Source organism: Cuculus canorus, chromosome 1, assembly GCF_017976375.1.
Source record: "Cuculus canorus isolate bCucCan1 chromosome 1, bCucCan1.pri, whole genome shotgun sequence".
Taxonomy (NCBI): domain Eukaryota; kingdom Metazoa; phylum Chordata; class Aves; order Cuculiformes; family Cuculidae; genus Cuculus; species Cuculus canorus.
In genome coordinates, this window is record NC_071401.1 from 96,262,072 (window position 1) to 96,286,484 (window position 24,413).

At 45.7% G+C, this 24,413-nt stretch overlaps 1 protein-coding gene across 4 annotated transcripts; it reads left to right on the forward strand.

Moving 5' to 3' along the window:
• Window positions 1-3,404: 3,404 nt before the first annotated feature.
• Window positions 3,405-23,516, forward strand: KCNE1 (potassium voltage-gated channel subfamily E regulatory subunit 1). 4 transcript variants are annotated; one of them, XM_054056922.1, is made up of 2 exons: window positions 3,405-3,504; window positions 20,724-23,516. In XM_054056922.1, the coding sequence occupies exon 2, from the start codon at window positions 20,772-20,774 to the stop codon at window positions 21,150-21,152; it is 381 nt and encodes a 126-aa protein (XP_053912897.1). In that variant the 5' UTR covers window positions 3,405-3,504; window positions 20,724-20,771; the 3' UTR covers window positions 21,153-23,516. The 4 variants fall into 4 exon arrangements, with proteins under 4 accessions (XP_053912897.1, XP_053912898.1, XP_053912895.1 ...); XM_054056923.1 differs by lacking the exon at window positions 3,405-3,504 and adding an exon at window positions 6,222-6,327; XM_054056920.1 differs by lacking the exon at window positions 3,405-3,504 and adding an exon at window positions 14,573-14,799 and having other exon boundaries at window positions 20,724-23,515.
• The last annotated feature ends 897 nt before the right edge of the window (window positions 23,517-24,413 follow it).

Here is a 24,413-nt window from a genome sequence, read left to right on the forward strand (position 1 = left end):
ACATTCTTCTCTTCTGTGGAAATATAAGTGGTTAATTTTGAACTTGAGATGTAGTGATGAGATGAAATCAGGTGTGATCTTAGAGTAAACATAAACATTGTTTTCATGCTACTGTTTTGTCCTTGAAATCTTTACTTTAAGGTACACTTTTTTCTTTGACTTCTTCCTAGAGGTTATCTCGTCTCGAACAATTAAATCATGGCTGTCAATGTGTTTAATTAATTTTCCATCAGAAATGCTATTACATTTTTTGAAAGATGACAAAAGGTAAAGATATTAAAGATCAGTTTTGCTCTAGCAAAGGAGAGTGGAGGAGAGTTACAAACAAACAGCAGCTTCTATACAAAGGAGTGAAGTATTCATCCACTTCTCAGCCATCGTCATGGCAAGCCTCTCATTATTCCCAATGTCAGTGTGGGTATATGGAAAAGGAAAGTAAGGTGAGGGGCAATGCACAGCATATACTTGATTTCTCCTTATCTGTGTTGCTGGGTGAGACCTGCTGTTTCTATTGCTGAGCTAGGAGGGGCAAGGACAATCACAAGGCCACCTGCCTCTAGTTGCATGATGGTGATGGTACTAAGCCTTTGAGAGGGACTGTGGTGGCCAAGCTGGTGAGAGATGCCTACAGGCAGAACTGGAAGCAGGGTGGCCATGGGCATCCCGTGACGCCCGGCCTCAGGCAGCCTGGTCTGCCCTGTGCATTGCAAAGGGTGTTGTGTTTCCCAAACACTCACCCAGGGGGGATCTCAGTTCAGGGTTTTTTTCTCGATCAACATACTATGGAGTAAAACCTCCCAAAGAAGTCAAGCTGCTGTTGGGGGGGCGTAGCACAGGGGCAGGCAGCTGGGGACACAGCCAATGATGGTCTGCAATACTCAAACTAAACACTTTTGGTTCAGATAACATACCCTAGACTAAGGTGCTAAAACATTTGAGTAGTTTCCAGTGGTCCTTGTTGTAAGAGCATACCTGTGATGCTCACAGGTAGCAAATCACTGGCAGCTGAAACTCCTGAGCAGGCAAGAATCCCACTTATATTTTGGAAGCATTTGGGTTAAAAGGTGATGCCAAGTGGAGCTTTTTGACATGAGAGTAGCTAGTTATAACACCAGAAAAAACCCCATCCTCTTGGTGAGACCTACTGGAAACTATTTGGATGGTAAATTTATTGCATTAATACAGTTTGAGTAATGGATGCTGTTTGGAAATGAAACTTTCCAAACAGAAGGAATAAGGTACTGTATCTGACACAAGAGTTGAACAACAGGAATTCACATTTTCCATTTCCTAGTGTGGAACAAATAGAGCAGGCTTAAAAATAGTGTATCTGTTAGTCATTGCATTATGAACACCATGGTCGAGTAATCCTTGGGGAAAATGTTATAACTACATTCAGTTTTATAAATAAAACAGACTTGCTGCTTGACACATGGATCTAACCTTAGCAAAACGGAGCATTTGGCATCTTGTGCTTGGGCATCTTCATTTGTGTCTGACAAAGGATTTGAGCTTGGAAGACTGACAGGAGTTAAAAACAAGGAGTCCCTGAACTTTGCTGGGTTGGGATATATCTGCAAAAAGTGTTGCAGGCTGAGCCCTGAGGCAGCATGCTGCTGCCTGGGGTAGCTTGCTGAGAAGCTAACAGAGCTCAAATGTATTGACAGTGATGAATTTATAAAAACATGTGTTTTGTAGCTATTTGGGATTTCAGTGAAAGAACGGCTCTCCCACAGTAAATTTGGGTATTCCAAAGTGGTTGTGCCTGGACTATTTAGCTCTCAGCTTTTCACTTAATGGCAACTCATTCTCTGAGGGCATTTGCTTTTCCATAATGAGAAGGCATAGGTTCAGCTAGGAATTGTAAAAGCAGAAGAGTAGAGTAACTTGTTAAAATGCCTTGGTAATGAAGTCACACTCTTCCACAAGCATTGTCCTTGAGGTCACCTCACCATTTGCTTGTGATGTTTTTACCCACAGACTAAAACTGAGTATGGCTTATTGCGGGCAACAAGCAAACTATAGGCAGCAGAGGTTGCTTTTTCAGCCCCAGCTGAGAACCAGCGTGGGTTTCAGCCTTGCTTATTGACAGAGAAACAATGGAAATGATGCGTTCAGCAATATTCCCTTATTTAAAGCAAGAGGAATGTGTGGCAGCCTGATTTAAGGAGGGACAGTTTCACTTTGTGTCTAGCCTATTGTTTTGAGTGGGAGGGAATTCAAAAACTGGGAAGGCTTGTTTGCCTAGGAGGAAAAAAAATGCCTGAAGTAACAAAAATATGCAGTGTGTGGAGAAAATGTCCACATGTGCACAATCAAAATGTGTGTATGTTTATAAATGTACATACAAACCCCTCAAGTGAATAATAGAATCATGGAACAAGGGACCTGAGTGAGTAGTAGCCTCAGCAAGCAGGTGTGGTGAGTGTGGTGGGAAGCATGCCAGGGTCAGTGGCTGAACCACAGCATTCAAGCATGGACAGCAGGCGCTGTGGCTTTGCTACGTTTCTCTTCCCCATGTGTGCATCTTGACTTGGGTTTACCAGAATTTCTTAAGAATAGAAGAAAAAGCAGGACAGAGCTTTTGTTGTCCAACAGTTCCCCTCTTCAGAGACAGGTGCACAAGTAGATTCTTGCTTTCTTGCCAGTCCAGGAACTGATGGTGTAGAATAAAAACGTTTCACAGCTCTTAGAAAGCCATCAGATTATGTGGGTGTGCCATTCATGATCACAATTGTCAGCTGGTCTTCTGAACTTCAGAGAGATTGTTCCTTCTCCTGAACTTTTTGCAGAACTCACACATCTGATACAGATCTGTGTTCCTTTCTTTCATGTCTGCAGAAAAAAACCGAAACAGGACAATATGCTGAGGGGCTGTGTTTTAAGGCTGGCAGCACAGATATTGTGAATTATCAAGATTATTATTAATCCTTATTTCAGTGGACCAATATGAAACTCTTAGACTAGACTTCAAATTGCTATCCTCATCATTGCTTTTGACTACTAGACACAGGAGCCATTAGTTGCTATATTCTCCAGCTCTGCCTCTTTCAGCCTTGGGCTCATGTTCTGACATGGACTGACAATAAAAGTTTGACCAACAGACTATCTACTGCAATTAATCTCTTCCAGCATGCGGTTGAGGTTTGCTTTTAGAAATATCATTAGGTGGAGCTACAGCCTCTGGCACTTCTGGGAGGCCTTGTCTCTGTCATTCACTAAACGCACTGAAGATGGGCTATATCTTCAAAACTGACTAATTATTATACTCATTGCCTCTGATTACATCACATCTAAACTCTGTGAGAGGTTTCCTAGGCAAGCAAGACACAGGGGCTCTGCCGCGAGGAAGTTGCAGTTAACAGATGATGCTGATATAGTCTTCCTGGTAAGGAAGAAAAGGAGTTGCCTTGAAGAACAGAGCAGCCTAACAATAGACTCTGCATGTTAAGCTTTGTTTCACTGCTTTTCTCCTCACCATGGTGTTGCAGACCCTGCTCTGAGGTAAGGATTTAAGTGCTCATTAACCGAATTTACGTTACTTCAGCCCACAGCAAATCTGGTTAAATCCTATATGTGCAGACTGCTTTTCCCCAGACCAGCATGGCCGGCTCCAAATCCCTACGCATTGCTGTCTGCAGTCATGTAGTCTGGGGCACTAATTCCAGGTAGGTATTAAACAAAAGCTGATTTTATTTGAAAGAGAGGAGAATTAGTGATATTGGGTAAAACTGAGATTTCTCCACCAGTTGAGCAGACACTTGCTGGTCAACCCTCTGCAACATGTGTTTCTTCTCCAGACCAGAGAACAAATGGGGTAGCAGCCACATTAGCACAGCAGATGGTGCTCAGTTGTGCAGGGATGGGCACAGTGTGAGATGCTGTACAGGATGGATCTGAACTCAGCATTAGCTGCAAGAGCATTAGAAAAATCTGTGGTCAAGGTCTTCTCATCTTCTTTTCAACCTGCATTTATATTCCAGTGGTGCTGTATGATACTGAATGAGTGGGCTCAGGGCCATGGCAAAGCAGAAATTTCCAACCAGAGTTATGCTTATTCAATACTACCTCTGTTTTTGTTTTCCTATGTATACTTTTGCTTAGGGAAACACCTGGATTGTTTCAATTATTAATTCACACAAGCCACTATTGTCTCTAATTTCAGCAAGGTGTACGGAATTGTCCAACTGTATGTGGTGCTGTGTAGGAGCACTTGCTGCAACCACAGCTGTCGATAGCTGTGCCAAAGACTGCCTAGCTTGACATAAGCAGTTTGCCTTAAACAGATGCTCTGGCTACTCAATATACTGGGTTAAATGGAATTGACCAGTTATGGCTGTCTGCTTGTAGGAGCTGGCCAATGTCCCTGGAAGAAATGCAACACAGCTTGTACCTTTGCTTCAAGGCATTTCAGATGCTGAGTGCTCTTTCTAATATTCACATCCTGTGAGTCAGCCCTCAACCTTTTGCTTTTTTGCCCATGACATGTGTGTTAAAGCTAAGAGGAACCTGACAGAAAATGCTGGCTCCACGTGGAGTAAAACCACTCCTAGGCTGACCTTTCTGTACTTTCTGTTCCTAACCTGCTGTATTTCATTTCCTTCTGCTTGGTTGTGGTCAGAGAAGAAAGATATCCTATGTGTACTAACCTCGTGTACTAATTAAGGAATGATCTTGCCCTTCATTTTATAAAGCTACAAGGAAGTTGTTACACAGCCCGAGGAGCTCTCTAATATATCAGGCCCTATGGGATCACTTCTGTTGAAGAAAATATGGGTGATGTGATTCACCCTTGCCTTTGAAGTCTGGTTTAGTTTACGAATACAGAAAGCCTTTCTTGCTTGACCCACAGAAGGACTGAGCAGCAGGCAGTTTCCTTACTCACCATTTCCAAATTGCAGGTAATAGGAACCTGGAACTGTGGTGTGAGAGGTGCCAGTGGGCCACAGAGTGCTAGGATGGCCGGAGGCTGGGCTGCGCCGAGTATTCACCTAAGGCAGAGGGGGGCAGGATAGATGCTGGAGAGCACGTAATACATGTTTCTGTAGTGCAGAGCCTTGTTGGGATCATGGCAGCTAGGTTTTGTGCTAGCCAAGCCGTCAAGGTGGGATGATGATGAGAACTGCTTCACTGCCTTGTGCTTGGCTCCTCTGTGGCTGATCAGAAAAGTATTTCAGGAGCAACTGCAAAAGTTCAGGCTGTACCCTTGGGGCAATATGCAAGGTCTGACTTCCTTTACACCAAACTTCAGAGAAAATTTTCTCTTGCTAATGTGATTCAATCCATGCAAAACTGGATTGAGGAGAGCTGTGATGCTCAGGACACTGCAAATCCATGCCCGTGCTTTGGCAAAAGCTGCAGGGCCATAGTTGCATGTCCAGAAAAAATGCAGGGGCAGCCCTGGCGCTCTTGGTCTGCTGTGAGTCAGTGGACCAGAAACACAAAGGATCTCAGAGGTTTCTGGAGGGTGGCAATTTGCTCGTACTACTCACATCTGGTATTTGCTCAAGGGGAAAAATAGCACAGCAGGAAGATATGTGTGACTGCTTCTGCAGAAAAGCTTATCTGTGCCTCACTGTAAAACATGCAGATTCTTTAGAAGAAGAAAAGAGAAAGTTAGAGCTACTGCTGGTTCTGAAAGACTTCCTTCATAACACAGGCAAGGCTGGCCCCTATGTGATGTGCAGGGACAGGAAGCTGTGGGTTGCATGGGCAAGAGGGTGAGTGTATAGCTTTCCCTATTTTAGCTAAATTAACAGAAAAGTATTTTTCACTTTTGTCTCTCAGGATACAGGGTTCCCCTTCCCCCATGATCTGGCTCTTCTCCTGAACAGGTGCATTTTTGAGAAAGTCCTTCCTTGCATATGGAGTGCCCTCTTTTCTCAGTCTTACCTAGTAATTTAGTGCAAATTCACGGGAGATAAGAGGGGGCATTTGGGCAGCTCGCTCCTTCTGTAACATTAGGGGATCTTTGATCTTTCTTCCGTCTGACAATACTGACAGTGAAATTGGTTTCTGAACATAAAACATCTCTGCTTCTTTCTGTATTGGGAGATCTGCTGATAAAAATGTGGGTATAAAATGCTCTCTGATATGGTTGGAGTCAGTGGAGGAAAAGCTAAAGCCAAATATTATTTTTGCTTAAGAAACAGACTGCTGAAGGAGAGCAATGCAAACCTGTGGAGTTTTCAATACTTTAAACACTGGGAGAATGAATAAGCCTCCAACAACGTGGTGATGCTCTAGTGGTTTCCAGAAGCCCCTCCTGCCTGCTGCCATGGCTCTTTGTGGATCACTGCGAGTCCAAATCATCTGCTGCCTATGCAGGTCTGGGGGGAATGGGGTGGATTTTTTTGGATATCCTATAATTTAACGTCTGTTGTCTCTTCAGTACTGAGGGATCTAGTTTAATTAAATGTGCTTTGTGAATATAACCTTTCAGTTTCGCCACCTTATTGTGACAGGATTGTGGTTTGTCAGGCCCACGTTTCCCCCCTCTAGGAAAGGAGAAGGGAACTGGGCACCATAAAGGCATGGAGAAGTGAAGGGGAGCATCCTCTGGGTACCCCTTGCTCAACCATGGGTGCTGCCATGATGTAGGCAGAGGGAGCAAAAACTACTGACTGGTCTTCTCTAGTAGAGATACGCTGTGCCCTTTTGGGTTCTAAACTCAAATTGTGATGGTCATTGCATGTCTAACCTTAGACATAAGCAGGGAGCGGGGTTTGTAATTTGTTTTTGGGGTTTCTTTTTTATACTATCTTACATGGTTGAGTGGAACAAGTGACAATGAAATCTGCTCAATCATATGCTCTCATGTGACTCTTGGTACATCCTGAAACTTGTATCTCTAAGTTGCGTGTGGTCTCTTTGGAATAATGCCAGTTTAATTCCCTAATAGAATCTGACATGGATTTCAACTTCTGTGGCCTGCAAAGGAGTAGAAAGTTTATAGTATTTTCCACTCACTAATTAGTGTTAGAATGACGTCAGCATCAAAGTACAGAGGGGTCTGTGGTGCTTTCCCACTGCACTGTCTTAATAGGCTTTTATATTCTCACAATATTTTGTTTTCATGAGTATATAGCTTTTATAACTCCACCTGGTTTAAGTGACATCTTCAGACAGCATCTTTAAATCCTCACTCAAACTATGCCTGAAGTGCTATTTTAGCTGTAGTTTGCTCAAGATAATCCTTTTGAAAGATGCAAGTAGCCTTACACTTTTGTAAACTGTGACGGCAAACAAGTGCTTAATCCTCCTTAGACAAACTGGGGGAAAAGTGTGGAGAGACTCTTGAGCGGATGGCTCCTTCTGGCTGGGCGCAGGTGGTGCAGACTTCCATGAAGCTCATCCTCACCTTCCTCCATAGTGGCAGACAACAGGGTCTTCTCGTGCACTCCACCTACACAGTGATCCAAGTGAGTGCTGCCTGGCTCCTTCTCAGCCCTGGGGATGCCCAGCCATGCTCAGGGGCATCTTGAGGAGATCTGCAGCAGGGCGTGCCAGAGAGGGCTAGGAGATGTGCTCCTATGGAGAATATGTCTGAGCTTGGGATCCAGAGTCTCATGCATCCTCTCTCTACCTAAACTTTGGAGTTACATGTGCAGCCCAACAGACACTTGCAGGATATACCTATGACGGGCCAGGTAGGACTGAACTTCTTTTAAAAGGTATTTTTGGCTGCTTGCATTTAGCTCACTGGTGGCATTGACAGGATACAGCAGTTATACAGGGAATGAATGACAAGGATTTGGCTGCATGCTCAAAAATTTAACCATATTGCCTGCTTTCCTGGGCAGTACCTTGCAGGCTGGTCAGTATGTGCTTTAGCAGCTCCATGGCAGCTCAGACTCCTGTCACTCTGCTCAATATGAAAACTGAGGCAAATGCCAGTCTCTCCTGTCCCAGGAGAGGGTCTTTGTCCACAGCTTGCAGAGTAGGAGACCCTCTTTACTCTCTTGTGGGGCCAGGGACATGACATGACCCAGCCTGAGGAGCAGAGTGCCCCACACGCATAGCAAGAGCAGCAGCCTGCTCTGTGGGACTCTATCTTAGGAAGTGGATGGTGAAGGCTTGAAATGCTTTGGGCCAAGGAAACACTTCCTCCAGGGCCTCCAGACTCTCTACAACTTTGAGTGATGGACGTCATGGCAGTGGTTTGGCCAGCTCTCCCTGGTGTCCTTCAGTGTGGTGAGCTAGTGGCCATGTGGAGGACATGAGCTAGGAGCTCAGAGGCACATATGGCTCCAAGGGGCACTGCCAGTTCCCCTCCCTGAGAACACATGTGGAAGGTGTCTCTGGGGGATAGCAGATGCAAGGCATCCAACTCCTGCAGGCCATACTCATGCCCATGCTATGGCACGAACAAACCTGGAATGAACAAGCAGGTTAGGCTGGGCACCTCAGTGGTTAGGTAGCAACTAACCTTTTTTTTTTTTTTTAACTGCAATTTTGGATGGGTTTGGGCCAAGATCACCTAGGAAACCTTTGAAGGATTAAGAGGCTCTCAGTTCCAACCCATTATTTTAAGGAATGGAATACTATGAAGGAAGTAGAATTGAACGAACTCTGCAAAAGAACTGTTTGGGGATTTTTTTTGTCTCACAAGTGGGTGCAAGAGTGAAACAGAAATCCCTGCTTGCACATATGCAGTGGATGTGTCAGTGGCATCATCTTGGTGGCATGAAGGTGTCCCCCACCAAGAGCAAAGATATGTGCTTAGAGAGGGTGAGCTGAAAATGGGCATTCTTCAGAGGGGAGCACTGGACATCTCTTCCAACAGATACGTGCAGAGAGGAGATGGGTCAGACACAGGCAACACTATCTCTCTGTGGCTGCTTCTGGCTTGTTGCCATAATGCTCCTGATGTGTGAGGAACTGACAGTATAAGCAAAGGCAGATTGTGGGTCAGGCTGACACGATCTCCAAATTGGTTATGGAGCTGCTCTTTGAGAGGCACTGCTGGGAAATGTCTGCCTCCCCCTCTGCACCATGTCTTCCCCCACCTCAGCGTACACAAATGTGCTTCTCCCAAAGAACAAGTGCCTCTGTATCAGAAATGAATGGTCATGACTTTGCAGGCATTTTGGGCAGATCCATGCCCCAAATGGAGTGGGGAACCAGCTCCTGGGCAGAAGCTGCCTGGCAGCATAAACTGCCCCATGACTGGTATGTGCAGGACTTGTGCAGGTGCAGGATGTGTGCGAGGGCAGGCATGTTGTCAGCTGTGCAGATACCTCTGTTAGTGCAGCCCAGGGCAACACACATTCCTGAGCCAACTTCAGATGAGGATGGAGATACTCCAGAGCAGAGTTGGCCCCTGATTTATCCCTCTATGGAACAAAGTTGGATAAAAGTGGAAAAAACAGTCCAAGCATACCTTAGAGCAAAGAATCTGCAAGTATCGCTATCCCTTCTCAAGCGAGAAGCTATTCATAGAAGAGCTTGGGTTGAAAGGGACCTTAAACATCATCTAGTTCCAACCCCCCTGACAAGGAATAGTTATTCAAGGAATAGTTATTCCTTTCCTTTGTTAATGTGGCTTTTTAATCCATGAAGACGAGGCAGCAATGTACACAGGTGATCTCTGTCCTCTTGGATGCAGGAAGGAAGAAATATGGTGGCTCTTTCATGACCTGGGCTCCAGTTTCACTGCTTGGGGCAAAACTTGGTCTCTTCTCCTTGGGCTGGCTCCAGGGCGAGGGAAGGATTGGGTCATCATTACCCAAATAACTGGCATCTTATAAAAAAAAAATCTTTTCACAGGACTGACTGTTGGGAAGTGTGGTGCATATAGAAAAAAAAACCTCAACCACCTCTGTTTTTTACTTAATTTTTACTGTACTCATTTAGAAAGAAACAGCCACCATTTGTTAAAAAAGGGAATTGAATATTTTGTGAGCAACGCGCCCTGCTGGGTGCCAAGGGCCAGTGCTGCTGGTAGCTATTGAGCTGTGGCCACCTGCTTACCCAGCACTGAGCTGTGACTATTTAATGTGATTACTGTGCTCATTCCCTGGCAAGACTGGGGCAATTGTGAAAAAACATTGCTAGCCAGTGGGAATGTCTCCAGGAATTATATGGGCGTCTCATGTACCCATCAAGCATGACTGTGTTTTTTTGTTTTGTTTTTTTTTAATAAGGTTCTGCTCATTGTTAGGTAACCATGCTGCTTCCCTCAAGTGTTTGCAGCAGTGCCCGGGTGACCAAGCAGAGGAGACAGTAGAGCTGTGCTGCATGGTAGGGAGAAAAGGAGTCGATCCTGTCACTGCACCACAGATAACTCAAAATGCTGCTACTGGAAAGGGGCAGGAGGCACAGCACAGGTACTGTGGTAGCTGATAACCATGACTTTCTCTCAGCAGACATAGTCCAGAGTGGATGTGAATTTGTAGCTAGTAGTATAGCCTTCTCACAATGCGTGGTGAATGGTTTGAAGAATGAACTGCAGCATCGGTCACCACTAAACTAAATTTCCCCTCTCTGGTCATTAAAGCAATGAGTGCTTGCTGACTGGGAATGACTCATCTGAATCATCATCAAAATACAGCACTCCAGCCTTTTGTGCTTCTCTTGGCATCTCTTCAGTAAGGGAATCGCATTTAACCTTTTTATAGGGGTCAGAAGTATCTCTATTCAGTGTCTCTTCCAGAGGCTGCAGGTGTCAGCATATTTTTAATTTAACATTGCAGTTTTTTTCAGTCTAAATTGGATTTCAATGGCACGCTGGAAATTGCAATCCAGTTTTCCCCAGCTGGTGTAAATCCACACAGCTCTGTTTATTTTGCTGCAGCTCCACTGACTTGTGCCAGACGCATCTCTGACCTGTGGCATTGCTCTTGCTGCTGCAGCCAAATGAACCTTTGTTTTGTGTTTGTGTAATAGTAGAGGTTGTGCAAATGTAAGGGAGCAGGTGGATGTGTTTGCATTAATGTTAGGATATCTGCAAGTGAATTAGTTTCACCCTCTTGGCCAGGTTTGCAAAATGTAATGTGCAATTTTGACTACTTTTATTTTTGACTACCTGAATCAGTCTTCATCTGCAAAAAGCCAGTACTGTGGTTTTCCTGAAAGCCCATACTTTGTAAGATGACTTGGATAACTCCCAATCTAAACTAACTTCTACACCATTTAGGCTGAATATGAAGTCATGTCCCACAGGGGCTGGCCAAGACCTTCAGCAACAGAGCTGTTTGGTGGGAAGACATTCTTGAGATGGGAGATGGAGCTGGAGAAGGGCTTAAAGACCAAGTTTACCTCCTGTCCCCAGGGCTCAGCCATAAGGAAGCAGAGTCGAGTGGGCAGTTGCAGACTGATGCCCAACATGTGCTCAGCCCAGCTCAAGTCACTGTGGGACCAGAGGAGGTCAAAGGCACTGTCTGAGCTATTTCTCCCTTCCCCTGGGCTGCCCTCAACTGCCCTTTCATTTCTTGCTCAGGAGCCTAGCAAACTCTGCAAGTAAGGGCTCGCATAACTTCCTGGAGGTTTCCCCTGATTTTGAAGGATTAACATGATATGTATGGGAAAGCACCAAAGATAATGATCTGGACAGAAACATGTTAGTCTTCATCCATTTATAAGCAAGAGCCAGAGCAGTAACCTTTCTAAGAAAGATTGACAATTCATTGAAAGAGCAAACCACATTCTCTACTCCTCTTATCTACTTAAGTATTTCTTTCCTCAAAACACCAATTTAGAAACAGAAGACCTCCACACCTCCGGAAGGAACATGGTTTCAAGAGATCTCAAACTCCTGTGCTTCTGAAATGTCCCTTATCACCTTCCAGACAAAACCTGCTTTTTGCTTTCTGAGAGATCCCATCGCTCCACATATCGTCATTGTACTGAAGAAAATGAAACATGAGGCTACTGACAGATCCGGGAGGGCAAAAAAACTTCTTGCTCAGAATGGTGTCGTAGTGTTGAACCTAGCCTTTGTATATCGCCATTGCTATATAAACACAGTAATCTCCCTGTCAAACACACTTTCAGGTTCCACCAAAGTCAAATAGAAGTTACACAGATGCTTCTGAAAAATAAATGTTTCTGTTCTTGCATAATGAAGATATAAGCTACCTCTCAGCTGCAATGGAGCCATACTAGTGTGATGGTGGGGGCAGTGAGGTCCCACATAGACCCTGAGCTCTCTTAAAAATAATCCTTGCTTTGGTTTGCCCAGCCTCACAGCTTAGCCCCTTCTGGAGCTGCGTGCACTGGAGAAGCTTTGCTGAGCGTTACCGTAGTGCTCAGTGGTGTGAGTAGGCTATGAAATAAGGGGAAACAGGGGTTAAAATCATTGTATTTGCATTTTTCTTCCCTGCCACAGCATGCTGGCAGGTGGGATCCCATTTACAGATCTCTTGCTTGTTTTAGGAATATGACTGCAAATATCTACTTTCTGTGATATAACAAGAATAAAGAAAACCCCAGAGGCACAAAGGTGTTTCTACGGGGTCAAAGGGAGAGACTCGCCTTCATCCCCCTGACAAAGGGTTTCACTCCCTGCCAGGCACCCATCACACTCCTTATTGGCTTGGTAATCTCCCTGGTGCGTTTGGGAGGGTAGGTTGACACCCCACTCTTCACCTGACCAAGTAGTGACAGGGGTTTGTCACCCACCAGCTGATGCTCCCCACCCCCAGCCTGCCTCATGTGCCACCAGCTTCCTCCCAATGCTGCAAAGCAATGCTCCTCTTCCCCAACACCAAAAGGAAGGCTGGGCAGGAAGTGATACAATCTAATTTTGCCCCAGTCTTCCCTGATCAGGGGGAAGTAGGACCTGAGTGCTCACTCTCTGCTGTCACTGACCATGCATGCTCTCCTCGTCCTCCCCTTCTTCCTTCTCCTCTCTCATCCTCTTTTGGACTGTCTCCAGCATGCTCAAGCCACCCCAAAGGGGAGTGATCTTGTAGTGCCCTAAGTGTAATTTTGATCTTTCTTCATTGCCAGAGGATTTAATCAATTTGTTCATCAGCAGTGCAGTTTTGCTGTTCAGACACATCCCATCCTTTTCTTGGTAATGCTCTAGTTTTTGGTCAAACTCTTGAGTCACTCTTTTGTGACGGAAAGGGACAACTCTCTGTAGCCAACTCCACAGCACATAACTCTTCACAGGACAACTCTTCACAGATAGGATTAGAGTTAGGGTTGGAATTTGGAGCTCCCTATATAAACTTGTCCCTGCAGAGAGTTGTCCTAGACCTTTCTGTGATTTGGATAAGATCACGCACACAATTTGTTTTCACGCTAGTGTTCTGGTGCCCATGCTTGGCCTCAAGCTGGTGCCACTTGTCTTCTGGGAAAAGCAAACACTTTCCCCTACACTGGGGAAGCAGTCCTGCACTGCCACCAACTCCTTCTCTGAACGTGGTCCATCCCTTCAACTTTTCCATCCTCCTTGGACCTACAAACGCTGTGCCTCATGGCAGGCATTGACATGCAACTTAAAAAAATTGCAGGGAGTAATGCTCTATGGGTACTAGAGGGCGTGTGAAAGCCTGAAGTATCAGTTTTAGCTCAAGGCTTCCCAGAAGCAAAATGAAACTTAGTTTTGCTGCCCTGGAGGACAGAAATTGAGTCCACAGGAGGTGGACCAGAAGCAAACCAGATTTTTCCACCGCTAAATTCTCCTCTAGCAGCTATCTTAGCAACACCACCTGGTAAAGCCAAGAAGCATCAGCTGAGGAGGGTGCCGTTCCCGTCCCTGCTTGCTGCAAGCTTTTGAGAGTCTCAGGGCAAGGAACTGCTAGGGGCCACGCAACATACTGGTGCAGGTCTGCCACGGCCCCCAGGGATGCTGAAGGCATGTTATCTCACATCACCAGTATCTTCTGGATGAGTTTAAATGCAGTTGCTTTGCAAAGCTAGTAAATCCATTTTATAGGCTCCAAGTGGGTGTTAATGAACACTCCCTTTGGCTAATTGGTGACTACAGACACATCATTCTCAAGTGGAAAATATATTTTTAGGGTTTGTATTTTTTTCTTTCTTTTTAGGTGATGGATAGGAGTTACCCAGTGCCCACCCCCCCCCCCCTTAGTGAGCTGTTTGTGTTGGGTTCGAGGGGCAGCTCTGGAAAGGCTCCTCTCTTCCTCCTTACACCCAAAGGTTGTAATGTCACTGGAAGATGGACCTCACCTTACATTGTCACAGCTCCTAGTCCCAGGTGATTTTGCTGACACAGTTGCTGTCGCTAAAAATGCCTCCATATGTGCCTACTTGCATAGTGTGATCTATTGTCTAGACTCAAGGACATGAGGAGCACAGTGTGTGTGAGAGAGCAGGCACAGCACCATGGAGGCAAGTGTCAGAGTGCAAGAGCAGCTCAGATGGGGCCAGGACAACAGGACTGGCAATGACCTGACATCCCAGCATCCTCCTCCTGCTCCCCTTGTGCTGTGCTGCCTGCACCCCACAGTGCCAGGGTCTGTGGCACCTAGAGGTGCCAGCACGGGAGCTGCCCCCATGCCCCCTCAGCACCTCCCACGTGTGTGCCCAGGACTGGAGCCAGCACCTGCAGCGGGAGGCCGGCTGACGGCACCCACGCCACGGACTCCTGCCCTCCCCCAGGCTGGTGAGTCTGGGTGTTTTCCTGTTTGCCTCTTACCTTTTGCACTGATCCTGGGGACAGGGGACAGTGACAGCCAAGGCTGCTGTCCCTGCAGGAGCCAGGAGCCAGCTTCTGCCTGCTCACACCCCAGGGGTATTACCCCACGGTTTTTCCAGGGCTTACATCTTCCTAATTTTCTTTCTTCAGGAGGGGCTGGAGCCCTGCACCCAGCCGTGCTTTGCTGCCAGGTCTGTACCAACACTCAGCACAGAGGGGCTGGGGACGAAAGCAGGGGTGCCGGAAAAGTGGGAGGCTGCAAGAGCCACAGAGCTGGTGAGCCACAGAGCTGAACTGATGGAGAAGAGGGAGATGGAGATCTGCCTGCCAGGTTTTTACTTGCTATTACAGCTGTGCCAGTGTTTGCCTGCTCTTTTGGGCTGGATGTGAGCCCAAGGCAGCTGCATCTGGGAGGATAAATTTGGTTGCATGTGGTTTAAGGGGGTTCCTGAGCTTTCTGCTTAAAAATAGTACGATACATATACAGTGTGTGTGAGAGGTCTAAACTTCTGTCCTGTGATGCTTTGGGAAGAAATGAGAATACCCCCACTGTAGGAGTCTGGCTTTTTAAAGCGGCACAGGGGCCTGAAGTGTTGCTCAGGTGGGTAGGGATGGATGGCCCTAAGACTGGCTGGGAGAGGCTACAGATTTTCTAGAGAAAGGTGGGGACTGCAGAAGGTGTGTGCATCTTGTGTATAACTGCAAATCTATCTGTACAGCCCTGCTTGCTCCTGGGCTGCGCTGTTGTTTCATCCTTCATAGGATCACAACGTCCTGGATGCTGTTGCAAAATTTCCAGGAGCTGGAGGGAGGAAATGGGTCTGTCTTGTGCAATGCTCTGACTTCCAGAAAGCTGTCTGATGTACTCATTTCCCTGTAACGAACAGCCAGGGAAATGAGCCAGGGAGGTCATTGCTTTATGGTGGTGCAGAAGCATGTCATTGGCATAAAATGTGGAGAGGTGGGCAATGTGCTGTGCTAATTTTTGTTACTAGCATAGCACAGGCTTTTTCGGTGTCTCAACAGTTCATGAGAAGTTGCTAGAGTGTTGTATTTTCTAAAGGTATATATTTCTCTAGACTCCCTTGGCTTTTGGTACTTGGTTACTGATGCTTTTGGCAGCAACAGGTGAGAGGTTTTTGGAGAAGTTTGCTTAGTATAAATTGGAATAGAGGTTCTTTGACTTGTGAGAGCTGAGAAAATTGTATTAGGAGACAAGCATCTATCATTTAACATCCAACTCTCTTTACAGGATAAATATCACATTTTGACCTCAGCAGGGAAGAAAAGTGCAACTTGCCATAGCAAATCAATTTGCCCACCTAATGCTCGAGGACAAAATTCCCATTGAGCTCCCAAGCATCACATTGTCTAGGTGCATTACAAAACAGCAAATTGCCTCTTTTCTTTTTAAACCCCAGCAGCTGACTGAGACCCAACAACATCTCCTAGTGTGTGCTTCACTTAAGTTCAGCTGCGGGAAGTAAATCTAAATAAGACAGAGGCATAAAGGACCATGCTTGAGCTGGCAACTCCAGCTGGGCTGGGTGCGCTCCCCTGGCAGTGACATCCTGGTTCATGGAGATGCCACCAGCCGACTTTTGAGCAGATAGACGCATTCTGCTTTGCCTTTGTTGGGAACCAGCCAGGTGTAAGTCAGTTCTGAGATTTATAATGTAGGCAGAAGTTATGTGGAACGCCAGGTGCTCCGCATCTGCAAATTGCTTTATTTGAACTCAAATGTCAGTTTACAGCTCTCTAGTGATATCCTCATCATGGCCCCACTTCCCCAGTAGCAGTGGGTACAACTGCTTCAGCACCCAGGTGAGCACAGCGTGCTCTCCAGTAGCTCAGCTTGGCCTGTCTTCAGATCCAACCGAAGTCAGGCTCCATATCATGCAGGCAATCTCATGGACCTGCATTTTGCAGCTCTAGCACTCCATAACTGTAAGCATCTAAGATGTTCAAGTGATTAAGATTAGGAGCAGATCTGTTATAACATTGTCATACTGGAGAGACATGGCCTCAGCCATGCTTAGGGATGGCTTCTGAGATGGCAGATAGACAGGATGCACATGGAGCCTATCCACACTTGCCCATACATCTCCATCCTCCAGTCCCACTGGGCGTCCTGCTTGATAGCTCCAAGAGTAACTAGGTCTTCCCTCATCTTGGCCCTCCATCACACACAGCCTTTTTATACCACAGTGCCTTGGTGGCTTAAAACTTTCTTCCCTAATTCCCCGTTAACTGTTAGAATGCTGTCTTAACAGATACCCTTTCACAGAGATCTCTCAACCTTTTCCTTCAGGAGGCAGCTCTCCGGGTTGGTGCTGGGCTAGTTTTCCTTCCACCCTGGAGGGAAGATATCACCAAGAGCAAAATGGCTGCCAGTGGTTTATTTTTCACTTTTCCTTCTCAAGAGCTGCTTTCTATTTACACTGCTGACAAACTGTTAATTTATAAGCAATATTTTAAAATGCTTTGGAAGGTTTAAAGTCTACATTTGTGGTGTAGATCTATCTCCTAGAGTCCTGCTTTTGGCCGTCCCACAACTCCAAAAAGCTGCTTGTGGCATCTTGCCTGCCACCCTAAACCCACAGTCTCCATGAAGACATCACTCAGACGAGGTCCCTCTCTACCTCCCACAAGAAATCCATGGCACACAAAAGAGACCAAGCAGCAGATGGTATGAGGAAAAGGCTCAGTGAACAAGGGCCAGCTCTGATCGTGCTGCTTGGGGTCAATGGGGCAGTGGTTCAGGTCACTGTTGACACCTGATGGAAGATTATTTTGAGTAACGCCAGCCGTACACCTGCACTGTTGCGATACCCATGTGTTGGAAAGCAACCTGCACTGAGCCTGTTGCTTTTGCTTTGGAGATCTGTCACTGGTATTTAGTGTAATTGATGGAGAAGCATTAGTGCATCTGAGAGCAGGATATGGCCCAGCCTGCTGCCACCTTGGGGAATTCCCTCTGAATCAGTGGTCAGTGAAAAAGTTGATGAAATGTTCATTTTTGACCCTGGTAATTTGTATATGGACAGTTCACTTCTCAGTGCTTACCCCTCCCAAGAGAGGTAGGAGGGGTGACTTTCCGGCATGCATTGGATCCCCCTGTGGGGTAGGAACCACCACTCCAGGTACAGTCATGGCTTACCAGGATGTAAACCGTGATCATGATTTTGGGCTGGGCATGATTTTACTCAGAGCTAATCATGGGAGTCCCATGAGAAGACTGATCATGATTTGCAGCCCATGAGCAATTATCTGGGGAGAGCAGTGGGGAGCAGAAAGCCAATCTGGATACATCAAACCAAAAAGCTTTTGGGACAGTAAGATGTGACCATCTGTCATGGAGTAGGGCAATGACAACCATGGCTCTTCCAGTACTGTTTACTCCATCTCTAAACCAGTCCCAGTATGAATTTCAGTGAGGTTGCACAGGCTTATACAGTGTAGGGTGAGGCCTTTATGTTTGTTGAAATTTCAGGAGATTTCCTGCAGAACAGGAAAATGTTCTGCCCCTTCTCTCCCTTAACGTCTCATGTAATTGCCGTCTGAAGTGGTTACAGAGATGGGGCTGCTCAGCTCCCTGCTGGCTTCCAGCACAGCTGGCTTGCAAGCAACCTAAAAGACTATAGAGAGGTAGCTAAGGATATCCAACCTCAAAGTGACAAATCGTCAGCACTGACGTGTCTTCAGAAATACTGATAATTATGAAAAGAAGTGATTGCCTCTCTTTCTGGGAAAAGATGAGAGATCCAATGAAGTTCTTCTTTGTTTGGCCTTAAAGTTAATTGAAATTATTTGTTAGCAGTTTTACATTTTACAGCGTCGACACGTTCTACATATTTAGGAGCAGCAATCTCAGATAAAGGTTTAAACTTCTTTTTCTCTTCCTTTCCTTTTTAAAGGATCTGAAAACAGCTGTGAAATGTGAATAGATTTTAACTATTAAGCCCAAGCTGCCAAGATGTTATTTCCTGTAGCTTTGACTCATGCAACTGAAGAAATAAATTGGATCAGAATATTGTTTTGTACTGGCGATTTCTGTCTCTCTCTGCCACCCCCAGGCTTGGCTCTATTTAAAGCCAAAATACCAAGGCATACTCTTGTGTGTGCTCATTTTTCCTGCTGGTGAGGCACTTTGTGGCAGGAACTGCTTGCTAGGAGAAGGGTGAGTCTGAGCCCACTGGAGCCTGACCTGGGCTCCCAGTTGGCCTCCTACTTGCCAGTAGATGCGGCATCTTCTGATGTGGGCTGGTGCCTCTCATGTCTTCCCAGGGTTGTATGGTGAGGAGAAGAGGGCTTTATCGTCCTCCATTAGGCATATGACCTTCAGTGAAACCCAGCCCCAAATCCATGACTACACAGCTAGGAGGGCTAGCAAAAGGGTTCAGACTAAAAATCAGCACATGCATTTGCATTGGCAATGAATTTATGTGAGTATGTTTGATCGTATTCATCAATTGTATATTTCATCAGACGGCCAACAGCACCTGCTAACACAGAACACACTGGATAAATAACTGCTCTTCGTACAAGGGACGGCAGGTCATAAGATCTGTGTCCTCACTTCCTCTGTCTCAGCACCTCCTTTTGCAGCGTTTATACTGTAGCAAGGCGCAGACAATTCAAAGAATCCTCCATATACATCTCATCTACTGCAGTGTCATTACTGACAGCTGGAAGCTGTGTGCAAACTAAACTCTCTCCCATGCAGCGGTCCTGCACAATATCTATGCGTCACTAACGTTGCCCTCATGGAGGGGTGTAATTGCTGCCTAGTCCTTTTGGTGGCTTTCTGCCCAAGGATTCATTTCATTCTTGATGTACTACAAATGATTATAATATAGTACTCTTAAACAAAGCAAAACAACAAAAGGTTACTATAATGGAGAAGCTTTTGCTAATGTGCTGGCCTGCTCTCATAGATTTAAAACTGTAGAAAGCCTTGACAGCCATCTTACGTGATCACCAGATTCCTGTCACAGAAGTCACCTTGAATAACAGTACCTCATTCAGATGTGCTAAGGGCAAAAATCAGAGGGAGACTGTTGTCTTAATTTTCTAGAGACATTTAAATTAGGTGTTGTAGAGAGATTGTCAGTCATGTTACCTGTCTGCTGAAGCTTTGCGACTGCAGATCTGATCAGATTGCTCATGGGAAAGGGGAAAAGGACCCTTCAGCTTCTTGTGTAACAATGTAAATGCTGAGTGCCATGTCTAAGAGGCTTTGGATGTTCAGGTGCTTCTTGGTGTTACCATCTCCAGCCCTATTCATGGCCGGCAGCGACGCTGATGAAAGTCCTTCTAGCCAGACAACAAAGCACCGGTTGTATAGCAATTTAGTTTGGAGGGGAAAGCAAGGAATTGTGTGCAGGAGGACTGCTAGCCTGTAGGAGGGAGGGGGAAGGGAGATGCTTTTCCTTTCCACCACTGGGTAGACAGTTACTATAGATTCTCTCGGTGTCCACCCTTTGGACAAATGCCCACTGGGAAGTTGCATTAAATTAGTGTGGAGTATATTTCTGTCAGAGGTTTGGTTGCTCAGTTTTGCATGGTATATATCATTGAGACCTGCAGCAGAAAGGGAAGACTCCTCAGCAGGGGTGGATGGGAGGAGCTTGCTGCAGATTCTCAGTGATTTCCACTCACTGAAGATCAGCTACAGAAGTTTTGTTTCTAAATTCAAGCCTTAACCTGGAGGTGGAGAGGACTGAGGGAAGCCATGATCACAGTCTTCTCAGCCAGAAGCAGTTGCTGCAGAGCAGGAGTGAGCCACTCCGCCTGTGGAGAGTCAGGGGAGAAACTGTGGGCTTTAAATTGCAGCATGGGTGGCCTGGGTGAGGTATCAGGGTGAGTGGCCAACAGACTGTTTATGAAGACTGAGGAAGTTTTATAAGGCAAGTGGTTATGGGGGACGGACTCAGCCTAGCTAGCCTGGCTAGGAAGCAGGAGGTCAGGAGGCCTCTCCAGGTCCATCCAGTCATCTTGCCTCTGTGCTGGCCCCTGAGGTAACTTTTTTGCTGAGGAGAGAAGCCAGCACAGGGACGCAGAGGGAATGACATCTTCATCTAATGGCATGTTTGTTATTTTTATTCTTTTCTAGCTGAACAAAAATTAAAGAAGAAAGAAGAGTGAAGAACAGAAAAATAAGATGTTGGTGCTGTCTAACGACACAGCCCTGAACTCACTTCTTTCCAAGCTGCTTCAAGACCACCTGGAACATACAAATAGCTCTGCACCTTCCCAGGTCAGAAGTGCCAGCAGTGACCTGGAAATCATCTACGTGCTGCTGATGATCGGCCTCTTTGGTTTCTTCACAGTGGGAGTCATGCTGACCAACATCCGTGCCAGAAAGCGGGAGGACTCCCAGGACCCCTACACCACCTACATTGCTACAGACATTTGGCGCAAGAAGGACAGAGAGTATTTTCAAGCCAAGCTCATAGAAAATTACAAGCTGTGCTGTGTCTTTGAAAACCAGGTGGCCGTGGAGCAGCCAAGCATGCAGATTCCTGAGGCAAAGTCTTCCTAGCAAAAAGTGGGAGAGAGGATTGCACTTTGCACATGGGACAGCCTGACTGATACCTGGTATGAACCAGGCTAGCTGTTTGCCCATCTGCAGAGCTACAGGCACTGGTCTTGGTGAGGCTGAATAACTGTGAACTGATGGGGAAGCTGATGGGTCTGTGGTGGTCCTGGTGCTGCAAAAGCGCCCCGCCACCAGTACCTTCTTGCAGTCCCTGTAAGGCAGAGGAGGGCAGACACACAGAGAGAGTAGCTTGGACTCATCAGCTTCACCTACCGAAAAAATCAAATGTTGACGTTGCCAGTGTGAACACTTGCAGTAGTCCACGTAATTAAAACCAAATCAGATCAAACGCAAGACAGAGGTGTTAACTGCCAAGTATGTTTTAGCAATCATTTTCAAGTAGGATCAGTTTCTTCCAAGAAAAAAGTAGCTGAAATATTTCATTTGCATTTTTGTCCTGCATAGAATAATAATTTTATAAATTGTAGAACATTGTGGATTACCTATTTCTTTCAGAATCATACACTTCCTTGAGATAATATTATAGAAAAAAATTATAATTTTTTACTGAAAAACATTTCTGTGCAAAAATGCAGACTTCAGAGGGAAATCTTTAAGTGACTGTCTTGAATTTATAGCAGGTACCTCAGACTGGTCTTGCTGGCTACTTTTGGTTTTGCTTCTCATGGATGGGGGTGAACCTGACAGCAATATCCACTCTTGTATAAAGATTCAGCAACCCATGGGGTCTCTGACATGCAAGTGTGTAACATTTTGAGTGTTTAAAGCACATTTAATTATTGCACAAGACCTAAGTGCTAGTCCTTAGTTGTAAGGTGAATTTCCACCCTGTGAAGAGCAGTTCTGCAAAGCATCTGATACTTAATCACTGACACAGATTATGTCTGTGCTTAACTTAAAGCCTGTGAGCAGTTCCTTCAGCTCTCAAGAGCAGTCTCCCTTGGTCTAGCTGTTTATCTAGGGTAGAATCCAATGCAATGTCCATGCCAGCAATGTTTTCCTGCCCGTGGCCTCTTTGCTCCTTCCTTCTGCAGACCATGTCTGCCAATCCACGGCGGCATGGTGGCAGCCGAACTCAACATCTGCGGCAGCAGCCACTGCTGACAGGTATCAGCTGTCTTTGTTAAAAGGAAGAAATACGGCTCCCCTGGACATTAGTTTACTCAAAATAGCAACCTCACCAGCTTGAAGCCTGTTTTCTTGTTTAGGATCACAGAAGTAATGGTCTGGGCAGGAGGGGGGTGGGGTTATTTCTGTTCTGCAGATATGCATCACATTTTTAGCTACTGGAGAGGAAAGAAAAGTGAGAAAGGCTTGAAAGAATGTTGTGCAGAGCAGACGCTTCAAAGGCAATGCAAGGGCAGATTGCTACCCAAGTATTTGGATGAGCAAGCAGTACCAGTCTCAGCATATCCCTTTTCCATGCATAGGTACTTCTTTAGCACTACACTTTCATTAAAGTAGTATTCCAGCCATGTTTTTGTTCCCCAAATACCTAGGACAACTAAAAATGCAGGACATTTTTTTAAAGATATTTATATGCTGCCTAACATTAAGCTGAGGACAAGATACATGTTTTCAGTGTCTCAAACAGCTTCGAAAATCACCCTGAGCTTAATTATCAAAATCACTTTTTCCTCTAGAGGAATGTAAACCAAAGCCAAGCTTTGGATAAATGTTGACTTCTCAACTTGGGCACTGTTTTTTTGGGATCTCACCATGCAGTCTGTTTATTACTTGCATTTCCCTCCCCTTATGAGAGTGCAAATGCTCTTGCTTGATGGTTCTCCAGAGGCAGACCCGTGCAGCATCGCTGACAATATTTAAACTTGTATCAAAACTGGCCTTTAATTATGTTAAAACCACCTTTGAACATTAAGCTTGTCAAAACGCTGTTCTCCCTCCACCTGTTTTCAGGTATTTGGGGTCTAGGAATTTGCTGGATACTTTCTTTTGATAGCTCGAGTGTAGTCATTTGTGACAGGGGTGATGGTCAGCATTAGTTGACTCCCACTTTTTTTTTTAACTCTGCTATTTTATTTATTTAAAAAAGAGAAAAACAACTGTGCCATAGTCATAACACTTTCCCATGCCACCAGGCTACAAATCACCCTTCAGCAGTTATGGACTCCTGCTGTGGACTTTCACATTACCTTTTGGTCTTGTAGTTCTCCTTTTCCCCCATTTTTTCACTTGTTCAAAGCAATAAAATATGAATTACAAACTGTGCTTGTGGCCTTAGATGTTGTTTTCTCCTAAGCTGTTTCATAAGCTCACAGAAAGAGTGCTAATACTACCTGATGGGCATCTACTCAGCCGTCCCCTTTCTACACCCTATTAACCAAGACCAGGCTGGATGCTGGGATATCTCTTGGTACACCTAGATCTGGACAAATATAACATGTCAAGAACAAATTCCTCACCTCAAATAAACTCCCAGTGTATGTAATACCCTGAGCAAGCTTGGCTTCAGTGTTTGGTACAGGAATCCTGGCTACAGCATTTGGGCATGTGTTGCGCACAGCTTTCTACTGCAACCCCAGCAGCACCTGTCCTAGGGGAGCTAGGTTTTTTTGGCATACATACACCCCAGAAATGACACTGGGCCTTGCAAAAGGGGAGAAATAGCTGTGAGGTTGTAGTCCCCTCAGCAAAAAAGAAAGGTCTTGGGCCCAGCTGGAGCCCAGTGGCTCTTCAGGTCAGCCAGGTGTCTCTGTATGCTGAAAAAGGCTCTGAAATCCTTTTCTTTATAGCTCTGTATTATGTAATAAACACTTTTGGAGATGTAAAGTGTGAGCCAAGCTGCAGCCTGCATTGCTGAACATCCTCCACGGTTTGTAAACACAGCTCCCACTTCCTCTGTCATTACCACTGACTCATACAGGATAGCTGACACGGGACCAGTCTCTGACTTCATGTAGGAGAAAGCATTCACTGGCCAAAGAGTACCTAGAAATGTGTGATTAGTTCACTTGCTTGCTATATCTTTGCTATAGAATCATAGAATAGTTTGAGTTGGAAGGCATCTTAAAGATCACCTAATTCCAACTCCTCTGCCATGGGCAGGGACACCTCCCACTAGATCAGGCTGCCCAAGGCCCCATCCAACCTGGCCTTGAACACCTCCAGGGATGGGGCAGCCACAGCTTCCCTGGGCAACCTGTGCCAGCGCTTCACCACTCTCATTTTGAAGAAATTCTTCCTTATGTCTAGTCTAAATCTCCAGTTTCTACCCATTTCCCT

Coding starts and splice junctions, on each gene's coding strand:
- KCNE1 (XM_054056922.1), top strand. CDS start 20,772: ATGTTGGTGCTGTCTAACGACACAGCCCTGAACTCACTTCTTTCCAAG.